Here is a 16,586-nt window from a genome sequence, read left to right on the forward strand (position 1 = left end):
CAACAAACCACTGCATCTTAAGGCATGCAGAGGAAGCCAGAAAGCCAGACTCAACTACAAGCTCCTCTTTGAGTAGGAAGAAATCCATGGGCCTACGCAGGAAAACACCCTGCTAGGGTATTTCATCTGGACTAACAAGCAAACTTCACCAGCATTCTGCAGGGGGAGGAATTGCTTAGACTGATGACTCCAAGTATGTTTCACACATCCTGCAATTTTTCTTTGCTTATTCCATTACACCACAAGTTGTACAGAAAGTAGAATCTTTGCCACTGACATACAGAAAATAAGCTGATGCAATGCAACCTTTTAATATCCCAGGACCTTCCCTGGTAATGTGGGCACAAGCTACCACTATTGAGTATGACCATCTTCTCCATGTGGACATCATTATATTAGACACTGGACAGCAAACATTTAATTGTCGTAATGTATTTCTGGCCTTTGTAACTTACATGCTAAAAACTAGAAACAGATCCACTTTCTTATCTTAATTAAAAACAGAAAAAAAACTGTTCATGTTACATCTTAGACTAGGACAAATGAGTTTGAGCACAGTCTTAAACTGAGATGCTTTAGTCATTTAAGCCTCTCAGTAAATGTGAGGCCAGTTTACTTTTTCAACACAGACACATGAGCAAACATAAACACAGTAGCCTCCCCCCACACCCCCAAAAAACCCCACCAACTATTATGAAGATCAAACCAAACAATGCACCACACACCACCTCTACCCAAGCCTCTGCTTATAAAAGGTTTGACACTTGTATTTGGAGTGGCAAATTCTAATCACATCATTTTAAATAAGATGAAAGTGTAACTGTTCTATGTCAAGGCCTGCTGAGTTGGTTTTCTTAAGTCTAGCCAAAAAGGCTGAATACATTTTAATACACAGCAAGCAGTGGAAGCGAAGCACAGTCATTCTAACCACTGAGCCACAAACCATACAGGGAGTCATGAGAAAAGTCACTTGGCACTAACAATCATTCTTCAAATAGAAAATTATCAAGAGTTTGGGTTTTTTTTGTGTTTTTTTTTTCTCCTCCAGGCGTAGCAGACCAAGTTCTAAGATGTCACTGCCACTAAAAAGGATTGATCATTGGGATGACTAATTAAGATTTGGTAGGAATGGTTCTTCACTTTCAGAAGTCAGGAACACCAGTCTCTGACAACCACACAGTAGTCAAAATATCATCTTTTGAAACACAGGGAACAGGAACAGTGGTTTCTCAAGGAAGGTGCTATAGACCATGTTCTCAGATTTAGTTTAGATCTCCCCTGCCCCCTAAAGACAGAATCACAAAGTTCGTATCATTCGTATCACAACAAGGACTAGTTAAATCTTCCCAAGTTTAATTAGTGGTATCCTAATCACAGAAAGTTACTGTAAAAATACAGAAAGAAAACAATTCCATGATTACCATCTTGTAGTTTGTAGGTATCAGACACAGCTCATTTCTTTAATAAGCCTTTTCCATTAAAAACACAAAGAAATGAGAAGAAAGGTATAATCTTACCGGAGTCTCAGCTTTCACCTGGGCCCGCAACTTCTCCCTCATTTCTTTTTCATTGAATTTGGCACTTCTTCTTACATAGACTCCTCCATGCTATGAGAGGAAAAGAAAGAAGTATTAAATATTTAAATAGTTTAATGTAGAAGAGTTGATAGAACAAACAAGAGACAATGACAAGTTGCCTTTGTGACTCATGCTGCAAATTGCCCACAAGACATTTTCTCCTAGGATGAAAGCACCTGAAACTAATTGTGCATTTGCATGTACTTAGTTCACAAAATCTGTTTAAATAAAGATCAGATGGAAAAAAAAAAAAAGGGCATAAGACACTTGAAGTGTCTTGTTTAAAGGTGTTAAATAATTAATTGGAAGGTGGCACTGAATCTGACCCCAGGGATCTATCTATTCACGACAACACTGACAAGCAGCATAGCTTGTATATCAAGGGAAAAATCACACAACTGAAGTTACTCACATACAAGTACTTATAGATCAATGTTTTCAATTTGGTGTGCCCACTCCTAAATACTGACTAATGCAAACACTGGAACTACAAATATCATACCTCTACATACAAAATTTATGAATAGCACAAAAGTAACTAGCATCAGTCTTGAAAACTTCTATGCATTTTATTAGAGAATCAAACTTAACAAAGAAGATAATAAATGAGTAAGTAACACAAAATCTTTATAAGGCAAAAGATTTTATAAAAGTATTTTTACTGAAAACCGTTAAAACTTGGATCATTTCCTGGAAAAGATTAGTTTTATAACTTGTTCCACAGAGTTTATGACAAAAACTCCAGTAAAAGGGCTATGGCAATGTACACACAAAGAAAGAGGGTTATAAAGAAATATAATTTGCCTCATCATTTCCCTATTACATCACTTTGTTTTATCTACCGCACAGCTACACAAGAGGATGTAAATGAACATGCTCCAAAATGAACTACTGAACTACTGATACAATGAATTCAGGGTGGGTGGGTGAAATAAATAAATAAATAGCTTCCAAAGAACAAAATTTTGTTTTTCTAACTGATTCCCTAGCTTGGTAATACTCTTTTCTGCCCACCCTGAATCGTGGCATTAGGATTTGTCAGATTATTTCTGTCCATTTATGGTTTTACACGCTCTTAACAGAAAGGTGACAGCAAGATTAAAACTACTAAGAGCTGAACCTCATTCAAATGTCTTATCTCAGGAAGATACAGTACATTTTAGAAACAGGGGTAGGGGTGTGTGGGGAGCTATTATTTTATTTGCATGGCATAGACAGGTAAAAAGTTTGAGGGGTCAGGAGGAGGCAGGCAGATGAGGCAGTTATGCAAAGTGCTTTCAGGCTTTGCTTTTCATGGCATGGCAACGGCCATGCAGCTGCTTAGCTAGTGGTATTTGATGTGACTTTTACGTTGTTCTCCAAAAGCTGCAATGAAAAGGAACAGAAAGTCAATGATGCATTAACTCCTTATTAAATATTCTATCTTAACATTATGGTCTGTGGTTCCCTTCCAAGTTGTGCTGCTGTGGCTGGCAGGGGACCAAAACCAAGAACAGAATCCTCCAGTCCACCGAGCTTGGCCTTTAGCAGGATGGAGCATCGTATCAGCATCCCACAAGCAGTTTACCAGTCCTGGATAGATAACGGCATAAAACCAAAAAATGTTTCATGAGCTGTGCAGCAGAGCGCCACATGTTATCTACACACTCCATATGCAAGACCATTTTTAAGATGTGACACCATTAAAGGGAAGTAGAAGTCTTATTCTGTACAGTAATACTCACCACCACAACTGCTTTCAGGAAGGGCAAACTCAGTTTGGTATGAGAAATAACACATCTGCTATACAAAACTTCCACATCATTGGTAAGTCATCCTTCTGTGTGAGCTCAGCTAGGTCAAGCTTTGATAAACGAGAGAAGGCTGGAATCAAAGTCTTCCCTTATTTATCAAACTACAAACCAGCTTCAGTAAACTGGAAGAACACTGAACCACCTTTTCCTTGTTTAATTTGTGAACTTGGAGAAATCAAATTACTACTGCACGGTTTGCTTAGGACACAATATCAAAGACAGGTTTGGTGTCCCCACCTCAGACTTCTTAATGGTCAGAAACAGATTTTTACTTCTCAAGTAAGTATAGTCATGTAACATAAGAACAAATTACATAATGTAAGATCACCATTTGCTGCATAAAACCCAACTACACAAAAATGTCAGCTGCCCTATGGCACAAAGCTAAAGAGAGGCAAGGTGCCATACCAGCTAAATATTTGACTAAAATTGAGTAACAACCAGAAGGGTACACAAGCCGACGCTGAATAACAGAAGACATACTTCCTATGTTAAAAAGTCAAGCAAACTCTAGCGTATCAAAAATATTTATGGATATTACATTCCAGCCTCACCAGGTGCTGTAAGATGAATAGGAGCTAGTTGCATTTTGGTGGAGAAAGATAGGGCAAAAAAAATTTCAGATCCACCCAAAAATAATAAAGCCTCATTTTTATGAAAAGAAATAGTTCTACCTAATAAATCAAACCTGAAACATAACAGGTTAATTTAAGTGGTTCTTTTCTTTTCTTGCTATTAGATAGCTGCCTCCCAAGAAGAATGCTATTTATGCAGTTGTATATAACTCAAATTCCCCAATTTGTATTGCATTTCCTTTTCAGTAAGAGATCAAATATATGAATGCTTTTCAAAACAGATTTCTGGAAGTACTGTTTTTAAAGTTGTACTTTTTTTCCGCTGTACTTTAAAAGCCCCCCTCTTAGTCAACAATGGATTATGTTTACAAATATACTTCCTTTGTGCCTGAATTTCGCTCTCCTGGACATCCAGACCACGTTTATTTCCAAACAGGATGTTTACGTGAGGTAGGGAATATGAATTCCACAAACATGGCGTAATTACGTGGCTCTGGAAACTTTTAGTGGAGTGTAAGTGACATCACTGACAGAACATCAACAGGAAGGGCAGGAAGTGTTTTATGTTTTTGCACTGTTTGGTGTGATAAAAACAATAAAAATACCTATTAGCTTGCACTGCAGGCCTGCTGCATCCCGTCTCAGTCATTTAAACACACACGCATCACCTCCGTAAGCTGCCTTTCATTTGTGTCACTGAATATATATAGATAACTAAATGTAATTATCCCCTACTACGTTTTGTAAAGTTCAATGTTTTGAGGAATCAAAAAAAAAAAAAAAACAAACCCAAAGATTTTATTTAATATATATGTTTTGATTAAAAAACGTAGGCTACATTCAGATTAATTTCCACAGGAACCTTCTTTTAACAGTCAATATAGCAGTCAGGAAACTGAGAGCCGGATATTCCAGATAGCAATAGTCATTTTCCAAAATCTTGAAAAATATCATTTCTGGACAGCTAGTGATAGCGGATGGAATATATATCCTGCCTGTATTTTAATTAAAGCAGACTTAACACACCATCAATGTAATGACTACAGGCAAGGACAAAGAGCAAAATATTTCCATGCAGCAGACTGGCCACTTTAGTGGAAGAAAAATGTAAAGAACCAGATTCTTTAGTAGGGACAAACACTAGACAACAGAGAAGTCCATTTTTCTCCCAGTGGATACCCTCAGTGAGTTAGGACAGTCTATACTTATTTAGCGGACTGGGACAGCAAATCCACCAATAAAAAGAAACTGTGAACAGTTTTCTTATTTTGTCTGCACATATTCTTTTCTTAACATAGTGATTTTAGAAGAAAGGATGGCAACCACCCATGCTCCAGCCTAGATTTATGTGACACGATCCAAGACCCTGAACCTCTGTTCAAGTTCTGTACCCACACCCAAGCCAGAAGGCAACATCTGATGGCTGGGAAAGGCTGCTGCTTAAGGCAGTCCCTATTCTTCAGCATATTCATTAGGCAGTTCATGGATCTGTACCTCCCCTTGCTCAATGCTCTCTCAACCCAATCTAACATTAGCTTCTTGGAGGCAAAGTTTCAGTGTCAACGGCCACACAAGGGCTATCCTGCCTCCTCCCCTCTTCCCACCCACGGCTGTATACTCAAAACTTGCCCCCTTTTGTTGTTTCTAGCAATCAATTGATCTGACTACAGATGCAAAAGTGCACGCAGTGAGAGAGAGAGGAATGTGCAGCCAAGGATGAGGGAGAGAGTAAAGCCTCCTATTCAGACACATGTCTGTAGTTGCCCAATCTTCATATATTCCTTTACAAACTAGCATATAGTTCACATCATACCCAGCGTAGTATTTCTCTCAGTATCCCCCATCCTCTCGGGAAGGGCTGACAGTCAGTTCAAGGAAACTGCCTAATTGTATTAGAAGTATTTTTCTAAGTGTTTTTTGCCTTTTTTTTTTTTTTTGGCCTAGGCAGTGTGAGGGAGTGGGGGGTAGAAAGTAGATTAACGTTCAGGGAACAGGTAAAGACAGAAGCCAAGGAGAAAAATCTTGCTGAACTGGCACTTTAGAACAGTTACCCAAACTTAATCCATTTCTATTCTAACAGCTAAGCACCCATCTAAATGCTGAAATAAATACTGTGAAGCCATTTCTGATCACCTAGCAGAACATACCATACTTCCAAAAACATGCCCCTCTATGTTTTATTTCACTTGTATATATAAAGTCCTGCTTTCAGAAAAAGGAAAGAACAGACGTGACAAATTCAGAAAGGATTTTAGAGAGGCAAAGCCATCTCCACCGTTTCAGGCTAAAGATCACATCCACTCAGTATGTTGGCTGTACAGTGACCATGGCCCACTGTACTTCAGGAACTGTGTAATTTTGAGTCACATCAGGTTGAGCTCTCAAACGAAAAGGAACAAGAGCAGCATTACGCCGGAAGAGGAGAAAGTAAAAGGCCATAATAAGAATACTGCTAGACTAAGGTTTTTGCTTAACTAAAGTCCAAAGCAAAACCATCAACACTTTCAGAGGCTGGGATCTGCTTTTCCTCCACGCTAAGTTACTAAGGTCCAATTTTCCTCTTTTATATCGTGCTAAAATAAAACAACTGAAAAGTAAGTAAGTACACCACAGCAGTGTCAATTTACTCACAATTTGTAGCATGATAAAAAAACCCCATACATAAAAAAATAAGGCTGTGTACACCTGTTGCTAACTGGGGTTTTGGACTGTAGAAAGAACAAAGTTATGGAAATATTCTGATATGCTTCTAACAGACTCAACAGTTTTGATTCTAGTAATAAACACCATCGATAAGAAGTATTCACTTAGAAAAGTAAACTGCTTCTTTAATAACTGTCCTTCCACTAAGCTACACATCTAACTACGCAGAGTGAAACCTGCTCTTTTCATGTTCAAATAAACAAGTGCCAGCTCAGAACTACATCTTTCCAGCATGGATGATAAAGAGAGGGAAGGTACCTCTTACATATTTGACCCACAAACAGCAAGGCAAAAGTGAATGGGCTTACCTGTGAAAAATACCACCCGTACAACGGCAGCCATTTTAACCCATCTTTCAAGACATACCGGACATGCCCGAGAGCATTCTGCCTGATTGCCAGCATGTCTGCAATAATCCAATCAACTGCAAAGACAAAAGCCCAAAATGTTTAGTTAAATTAGTTTCTAACTGCCACTGATGAAACAAAAAGCGCATGTCGTACATATAAATATCATTAAAGGTTTCTGAACTAGAAGTTCTTGCTTATTAGGGCAAGGCTGGAAAGATAGTACACAGACAAGCAGATTTTTAAAATCAAGAAAAGTGCTAAAACAACAATAAAAGAATACAAACCTGTACACTGATGATTCGATAAATATATTACATTTTCTTTATTTTTTGGCAAATCCCCATAGATTATTACCTAAAAAAAATAAATAAATATGTGTTACTTCATTATTTATTTTCATTGCATTTGGCAGTGATGAGATCCAATGCAGTAATTAGCTATTTACTGGGAAAACTGCCAGCAAGTTAGCACCATTAACAGAAAAACACTCCATCACTGCATCAGTACCCACCACGCATATAAGAGACTTATCACCAAAGCAGTGAATACTAATTAATAAGGGCTTGAAAAAGCTATTCTGTTCTTGCGCCTCAGCCCCAGACCTGGATCCACAGAAGCTGACCTACATCCACAAGATCACTGCATAAATATAATTAAAGGTAAAGATAAATTGTAGACATGTACAAACCCACCATTTAACTTTATACATCTAATAGATAAGACAAGCTTCAGCCAGACACTCACCATCATTCAACTTAAAATGGTGAATTCTCCTGGATTAGATCAAGAATAAAATCTCAACCATCTGCCATGATTTTAACCATCAAGAACAAACAAAAAAACACGAGGCTGAGGCGTGTCTTACATTAGTCTTCAGCTTCCAGCCAGAAGGTTTTGCTCTTTCCCTCTGTTACATTAAAGATACCATTTAAACTTGTAGTTTCCTGCTCCTGAAAGTGAGTGAAATAACCTTCTGAGAGCATGACTACAAAGCAAGGTGCTGAAGCAGTAATCCAAGTCACCTTTTAGTCACCTTTGAAAACAGATTAATTACTTCTATTTCAAATATAAAACGAGAAATTAATTAAACCATTTCAATTCTGAATTGAAGAATCCATGCATCCATTTAATCATTTTTAATAAATATTTTCATTATCTAATGAAGCTTAGTTTTTCTAACCTGTACATTCTAGGTAGCACTCCCCCCGCCCTCTGCCAACACCAATGGCTGTACTCTTTGTTTCTTCTTCTTCAAAGTGACTCCATTCACCAAAACCTGAAGTGCTATTTGGAAGGTTTACACGCTTACTATCACCACTTCCCTAGTCTGGACCATCTGGGGGAGTTTTATTACGAAGATCTAACTAATATTCAGAACTTGATTAATATCATTTAGTATGCCAAGTCTTGCATTGATCCTTACAAAAGGTCTCTACAAGCATCTCTGGAAAATCTACCCGCACCTCTGTTCACCTGTGATACTGGATGGGTAATGCCTTGTATTGTAATGCTACGCAAAACCCACACATAAAGCTGTATGTTTCACACTCATTCTCTTCCTCTCCTTTTGAAAATGCAACTGCAGTGCTGATCATATTTTGTTTACAAGGCAAGAAACCTGATATTGGCAAACTGAGATAGTCAGTAAATTTGGGAACAAGACCACAATAAATTTTAACTGAATATTCTTTGCAACAAGTCAGTTGACAAGTTTATTCTGAAGAGAATCCAAGTAGTTAAAACAAGATTTTGCTGCAGGAGTAATTTTCTCCTTAAAGTTCCAGGAGAATTTACAACCTTACTGCTGACACTCCAGGTCCCACACACCAGTGCAAAGTAGCAGTCAGAGCATCTGATCTTACAGTTCTGGTGCAAAAATTCCACTGAAATAAAAAATTATCTTCCTAATCTCACTTACGGAATTAAAGCTTCATTTTTCAAGTGTGTATTTTCTTGGCAGTGTTATGCACTAGGCGCAGAAGCACTGTTATCTTTAATTTCAAGTTAAGACTCCACTATGCAGTTTCTGGCAAAGACTGTTTTAGAGGAAGGGAAAAGGCCCAATACAACAAATCACTAAACCAGAAGGTCCTGAGTGCTGCCTGTGCTTTTTTAAAATACAAGAAAACAAGAACAAGAGGAAAACAAAACCTGCCCTTGACACTGTAAGAGCTACCACACACAAGAAACAGGGTTTGAAATACAGTTTATAACTTCAATTTGTAAAAATTTCCACTTTAGTGTACAAAGTCAAAACCTCAGTGTAATCAGACCCACAATTCAAAGCATTCACTTGTGATTATTTTATTAAGTTAGAACAAATATTAAGGATCATTCCCTTAAAAAAAAAAAAGTAGGATTGTGCCTGCCAAATGTAACAGTTAATCTGTTTAATTTTTTATTTCAGTAAAACTGGATCTAGTTCACTTTTTAATCCCAGAGGAACACTCACTTATCATTACCGTAAGCAATGTCAATGTACAACATTATGTCTTACCGTAACAGTTACATGTTACATGTAACAGACCAAAATCTTTTTACTCATGATAAAACAGTCATACTGTTGTACAGAACTAAAAAAAAAATTAAAATAAAATATTATTTCCCCCATTTATAATTAGTTCTCATTAAACACAACAAATGGATATTCTATTTCAAAGCAAAGGAAGGAATGAGAAAATCTGGAAATTCTATGTTGATCGCTCAGATGGCTCAGCCTAAGAGGATGCAACAGCTTTAACTGCAGCATCATCCACTTCAGCACTGCCCATTTCATTATCTCAAGAAACGGCTTATTACAATTCACGATAGGCCAGCAAACAGCTATTCAGATATTAGACATTCACAGGTAAGATCTGAGAGTTACAAACTTACGATACAACTGTTACTACAACCAGGTAAGAATGGCAACTTCTGACCTACATTCCCACACAGCTCTCCTCCTGAGAACAAAGCACTTTCACTTTGTTGTTTTTTCTGGAAATTTTCATAGACTTTACACAATATAGAGGGCTAACAGTTAAGAGCTTTAAATCCTGCAGAAACACTGCCCTTTTCCCTTCCAGATGATGTCTGAAGAATTCACCTGCTTGTGGATAAATTGGGAAAGAGTCCCATCATGGCAAGCCTTCAATTTCTGGCAGTCCGATGCTTTTGGTAAACCAGAGCACCTATGTATATTATAGCTGCAGAAGGAAATTACACAGTACTCTCCTTCGTGGTCTCCAGAAAACCTCTGATTCCCTGCTGCTTTTTGTAGCTAACTTCGCAGAATCCCCTGCTGCAGGCACTGTGCAGTCTCTGGCTCCTTCTCAGTCTGCTGGTGCAGAAGAGATCTGGGGACCACAGTGAAGGCAAGCACTTGAGTGATCTACCAGGGACAGCAATGCAGAAGAAGCAAGTGCCCACAGTGCCAGCTTGCGTGCATGCCCCTTCTGAAGCAACCCGAAGAGATCACGGTAGCCAGGACACTCCAGGTCCTCCTCAGAACAGTGCTGTTCCTGGGATCTGCTGAGCACCAGGGGGGATGGTCTTCCCCTCTGCAGGGCACTCACCAGCCAGCACCAGGGAAGCAGTGCAGGACATGCTTGGGAGGCAATTTTCAGTTTCAGAAGCTAATGTACCTAGTGTTTCAGATATTTTATGCTGCTTTCCAAATGCCACAGCATACATACACCCTACCTATGTGTCAGCTTTGAAAGACTCTGAGAATTTAAGTGTCCTGCCTGCACAATGAAGCACAGGAGGAACCTATTCAGTTGAATAGGTGCTGCTTTGTGGTTTTGTTTGTTTTTTTTTTTTAAAGGCACAATTAAGTCAAGAAAAGAAAACAAATTAAAAAGAAGAGCAACACAGCAAGCCAAAGTAAGCAGAGATTTGAGGGAAAATATTTAAAATACAGATTTACAGTCTAACATTACAAATGTTACTTGGGTACAGAACATTAAAATGTGTGCTTTTAACCATGTTTTGGTTGCTTCACAGCCCAGTTCACAGTAACGGGTAATACAGTTACTGTTAGTTTGGGTCTTTCACAGCTGTTTACATAGCAGTGCTGTCAAACTCAATTCAGTGAGGTCTCAAATAAAGAAAACTCGATGCTATTAGACTCCCTTCTGTGGGAAAGCCAGTACCCAGCTTCCCTGGATGCCATATACCAAACTGTTCACATGCTCAGGAGGTACAAGACACACCTCACAGTGCTGTGGCCAGAGTAAGCCCTGACTCACTGGCAGGAGGTTACAACTTCTGATGAGAGAATTTACTAATTCAGTGATCGGCTGATCTAGGCATGAAAATAGCAGCTCCTGGGTAATCTGGTATTTCAGCTTCCCTAGCAGTTTCTTCCAGTGCAACACATTAAACTATGGCCCTACTAACATGGTAGGTCAAGTAGCAACGTAAAACAGTCCTGCATGGCAGCCACACCTGAGTTAACTTGTAGTTTGCATAGATTTTCATTGCAACAAGGTTGATACTCCCAATTTAGAGGTTGAGTTTTACTTCCTGCTTATGAAATCTGTACATACCAAAGAAAATTAAACAGAACATTTAATCGTATCCTAACTACATCAGCTCAGTAAATAGGGCCATGACAAAAATAACTCAAGAGATACACTATCAGAAGACTGCTGGCAGGTCAACTGGCAAGCACATCAAACTCTAAGCAAAGAGATTACCTTTATATGATAATCGGATGTGGCTGATAACGGGAGCAGTTCAGGAACTGACCTGCAAGCAGATCTGGCACTTCTGCTTGAGTGGCCAAAAGGCAACACAGCTAGATACTGGTGGTAAAAATTAGGGCCATCTCATCTGATGTCCTATCACATGCCTACCAGGCACACTCATTCTTGGTTCCTTACAGGACTTAACCCTCCTCTCTTCTCTGTTCAAAGAAACGAGGTGTGAATTGCAGAATGCTCCCATCCTTGCTGTTACTTCAACAAACCCGATATGCACGGGGACACTGTGCAGAGAGCATTCTGATCAGGAAAAAGTCAGCTTTAGGCACAGGCAATAGCAACTGGAAAGAAGCATAAAAGCAGTAGGATAGCAGCAGGAGAACGTTCCTTCCCACTCCTGGAGGAAGAGAGAAGCAGAACATACAAGACATCAACACTTCAGTTAAAAAACACCACACAAACTTCGTATACTCAGCTATCCCCACAACATGCTCTTCTCTCCATTTTGCTATTTCTTCATGCCTAGTTTTGTAACTGGGACCGCATGAAGTTTGGGACAACAGCGTCATTTTTAGCTGGGCACTACTACAATATGAGTGCTTATTAAAATCAGTAGTATCCTAGGATGTATTCCTCATATGTTTGTTAAAAAGTCTGGATATAATTTTGTGGTGAAAGGGTGGAACTTGCATCAACAAACCACCAGAAGCAACTACCAGATACGGCTTGTGAAGTCAATGTGTAACCCTGTGCAAGCTGACTTCTGCAGCACTGCTGCAGGCATCTTATGAGAAGTTGTTTAAATTCTGTCTTTGTCTAAAAACCTGCCTGTTGACACAACCAGTCCTTTGAGCTTCTAGAGAAAGTACCTCAGATCACAGAATCTATTTACCCTGTTTGACAAGAAGCAGGCTCAAGACAGGATACAAATGGGTAAATTGTACATGGTGCTGACAAATTTCTCAGGTTTTCAGATGTCCTACTATAATAAGAATTTCAAATGTTTCTTTTTCTTTACAGAAGACAGAAGCACTTTTATTCACATTTAACAGATACGGGTTTCACTTGCTTACAGCATAAGGAATATAAATAGAACAGGAGACTTCTATGGTTTAGGTTTTAGTTGCTTTTTCTCTAGATGTAAAAAATGTTTACCATTCATTATCATTTTTCTCAAAATACCTTTAGAGTCACATACAGTTTTTAGGTAATGGTTGTATTATTGGTCATACCTCATAACCTCTTTAGTTAAAGAGACTTATCTGCTCAATACGTAACTGCACAAATCTGAAGTCTGCTGCTCAGGCTGAGCATCAAACCATAAAATCACAATGCAATCCATTTTACTGAAGCAGAGAGTTCAAATATTCTGCAGCTATGTGTTTCACTGGGGTTTAGTGAAGAAAACCACTGCCAAGAGACTGAGCTCTGAAGAATGTCGAGAAGATTCCTATATGTAATTACATTTTATTATTTTTAAAAATCATTCAACTGATTGAGCCAGAAAGCAGAGAACTTCAAGAAGCAGTTACTCCATTTTATTTCCTTTTTGTTAAGAAGACTATATTAGCAACCTATATGGATTATGCAGGACTGAACCATACCATTTGATGTTAAGTATCAAGTGTGTACATTTTTGCTTTCATACTAACTTTTAGTCTTATGGTTTAATTTGCAAACTTACAAACACGAGTGGTTCTCCTTCATTCAGTGGCACTAGCTGCATGTATAGAAGTATAGTTCTAATGATGACTGTAAAGGCTTTACAGTTTCTAGCTCAATTAAACATAACTGACCCCTGAATGAAGGGAAAGGTCCTTCTGGAAGAATCAGAATCACTAAAATCTTAAAAGAAACGTGGTTACCTTGGAAACTAATGAAAACATATTAATATTTATAATAAAATTCATAATATCTATGTCAGTAAAAATACAGCTTTAGTCTTTTATTCTGTGCATATTTGACTACTTTCTGTATTTAAGCATAAAAAAGACTTGCAAATATTTAGGCTATAACACATTAGTTGCCTTATTTTCTAAAATTTTACAACAAATTAAATAATTTTCACTGCAGGCAGGCTGTCTGAAGGAAAATCCTGATAGTTTCAGTGCCGGCAGCTTATTGCAGGAAATCAAATAGACAGCAATAACTACCACACTTACATTTTAGAGCAAAAGCTCAAAGAGTTTCACATAGAGAGGTTAACTAAAAAAGTACGTACTCAGAATGTCTAGTTACTGCAGCAGGCTAAATGACGCCAGCATTCCCTGTTACTCTGAATACTCTAACAGGATTACTGTAATTCTAAAAAAAAACCCCAAATCCAAAAAAACCCACAACCCTGTAAAAGGAAGGAGACCTTTATCAACAGATGCACAATATTACGTGTTTAACCAGGCTAGTTCTGTTTTCAGTGCCTGCCTGCCTGCAACTTTCACAGATGCTGCTGAGAGGACTTAGATGTGAAGGACTGAATCCTACAGCAGTGTTACGCACTTTTCCTTACAGCCCTGCCCACAGCCTCAGGTGGCAATTTTGAGCAGACCATTACAAACCATTTTATTCACACCAGTCTACCATTACCTCAAGAGTGATGTGTATAGTTTCACAAGTTCTATTTAGAGGGTGATTCAGGTGGTGATTATTGTTTAGAGAAGGGGCATGTGGTAAAGAGGTTTGGGAAGTATCTGTAATAACTGGAATATCCAATATGAGCAAAAGGCTAATTTCAGAGAATAAGTTTTCACAATACCAAGTATGTTGGGGCAATTTAAGTTAGTTTACGCTTATTTAAACAGTCTCAGACTAGATTCAACAAAACCTCTCTGGTAGTTACCCATGGCACATCAACCAGAAGCAGGAGCCCTTGGCTTTGAGGGGAGCTCAGTGCTGCAGAAGGGGATTTACAGAATCTCTGATTCTGAGCCTGCCAGCTTTGAGTTGCCACAATTTAGCTCACTGAAAGCAGATGCAGACTTTAAATTGTATCCCACCCTAACACACTGCTCACTGCTGTCAGAAGGTGCATCTATGGAGTGGGGATTCTCTCTTCTGAAAACAAACTGCCAAATCACCTTTTTCAAAGCAGCAGTGGAGACGTGTATGAAGAAAGAACTGATGCATCCTGTAGGTTGAGTTTGTGCTCCAACTCATTAAGTTAAAGAGAGGCACCATAATTTATTCCTTTTTGGGTTTGGTTTGTTTGTTTAAATAGAAAAAAAAAGAAAAAAAAAAAAAAAAAAAAAAAAGCCAAACCTTTTATTGAGGTCCCCAGTCCTGCCAGCACATGTTTAATACCAATACCATTTGACAGTACTACACACATCTGTATTACTTAACTCTTTCAGTCCTGGTGACAAAACATGAACATAATGTTAAGATTTTGGCATCTAAATTCTGAATAAAACCTATTTCCAGTGTCTAAATAATTTACTGGATCTTTCTGCAAATGACTTGCTTTTGTTAACAGAGCAGTTCTACAGCATGGACCATGGAGCAGCCCACAATTACAACCAGTGACCACTTGCGAAAGTCAAAGTTAGAGCATCTAAATACCTTTTATTATAAATCACCAGTAATTATATATTTTTTACAAGTACTGCACGTATTTCCAATATATATAGCACATGTGAAAGGAGATTATTTATAAGATGAGATTTCAACAGCAGGGCTTTTCAGAACATCTGGCATCTTGCTATTACACAAAACCTGAACATGCCTTCTAGCACAAGAGTGGAAGGAAGTATTCCACCTGTTTCATCAGGAAAGAAATTGTTCCCCCTCATAAGCTTTTGGCACCTCTGAAGATCTCTTCTCACAGATTTCTGCAATTTCCTTAAAAGAAAGGAAAAAGCGACCCACATTCAATGTAGCTATTGTTTACTTTATTACTCTTCTGTAGTGGAAAATACATAATGTTCATGTCCCATCTCATCCACCCCCCAAAAATAACAGCTACAGTGCCTTGGTACATTAAGCACATTGTGGAAATGCTATCCTTTGTACACCCCAGGCCAGCCAGAAGCAGGAAACCGCATGGCAGTTTGCAGTGTTCTTCTAGTTAGTGCTCTTTATAATAGGCCCTTTGCTTCTAAATGCCAAGGACTCCAAGGAGTTGATTGTATCTCTGTAATACTCTTAGAAGCATTTGTATCAAGTACAGGCAGAACTGGTGTGAAGTTATCAGTGAGTCAACACGCAAGGGAAAGGGGATGATTAGGAAACCTCTGTGTCCTGTGATTGTGGAATAAGGTTTTTGAAAGCTCCTACACACATAATTTTCAGTAAGCATTTAGAATTTAAGCACTATGGACTTTCAAGGTGAGGCAAAGGAATCATTACACAGCGAAAGAGAACATGCAGGGAGGTATGTGAGCTAGCTGTAACTAATCTAGCACCAGACCTGAACACAGTGAACTTGAATCAGCTTTGAAAAACAGCCACTGTTAAAATCACTCTAATATCTGCGCACAACCACAGCCTGTGAATGAGCCAGCTCACCTGCAGTTTGCTTGTGACCATGCACTACACTCCCTTATGCAAAAACGAAGCAAGTGTGCCCTCATATTTCCAAGTAGCATTAGAAAATGGGATGGCATAACTCTTCAAGTCTGAAGTTCCAGAGGAAAAATTACTGCAACTACCACAATACTGTTCAAAGTCACCCAAAATAATTATTTTTCTTCACATCTATTATATGCCCAAATACAGATTCAACCAAATAACACAGGTAGCTAATTTTACGTTTAAAAAAATCAAACTGGCATAAACTCTGATTTCCTAGTCACACACTGAGGAGCTAGTTATAACAGAGAAGACGACAAGTAGCATGTGACAGAAATGAAATGAACAAAAGAAGAAAATAATTTCCCTGGGTTTTTTATCACAAATCTCTTCACAGCAT

At 38.5% G+C, this 16,586-nt stretch overlaps 1 protein-coding gene across 2 annotated transcripts in view; it reads right to left on the reverse strand.

The window, feature by feature from the left end:
• Positions 1-16,586, reverse strand: part of AGPAT5 (1-acylglycerol-3-phosphate O-acyltransferase 5) — a 60,468-nt gene that overhangs the window by 36,157 nt on the left and 7,725 nt on the right. For both annotated transcript variants that reach the window (XM_080387757.1, XM_080387758.1), the window contains exons 2-4: positions 7,283-7,352; positions 6,957-7,072; positions 1,518-1,607 (exon numbers count right to left, since the gene is read on the reverse strand). In XM_080387757.1, the coding sequence (XP_080243883.1) occupies positions 1,518-1,607; positions 6,957-7,072; positions 7,283-7,352 (276 nt within the window). The remainder of the gene's footprint in view (positions 1-1,517; positions 1,608-6,956; positions 7,073-7,282; positions 7,353-16,586) is intronic.

The sequence above is a fragment of the Falco punctatus genome (genome assembly GCF_963210335.1).
Source record: "Falco punctatus genome assembly, chromosome: 5".
NCBI classification, from domain to species: Eukaryota; Metazoa; Chordata; class Aves; order Falconiformes; family Falconidae; genus Falco; species Falco punctatus.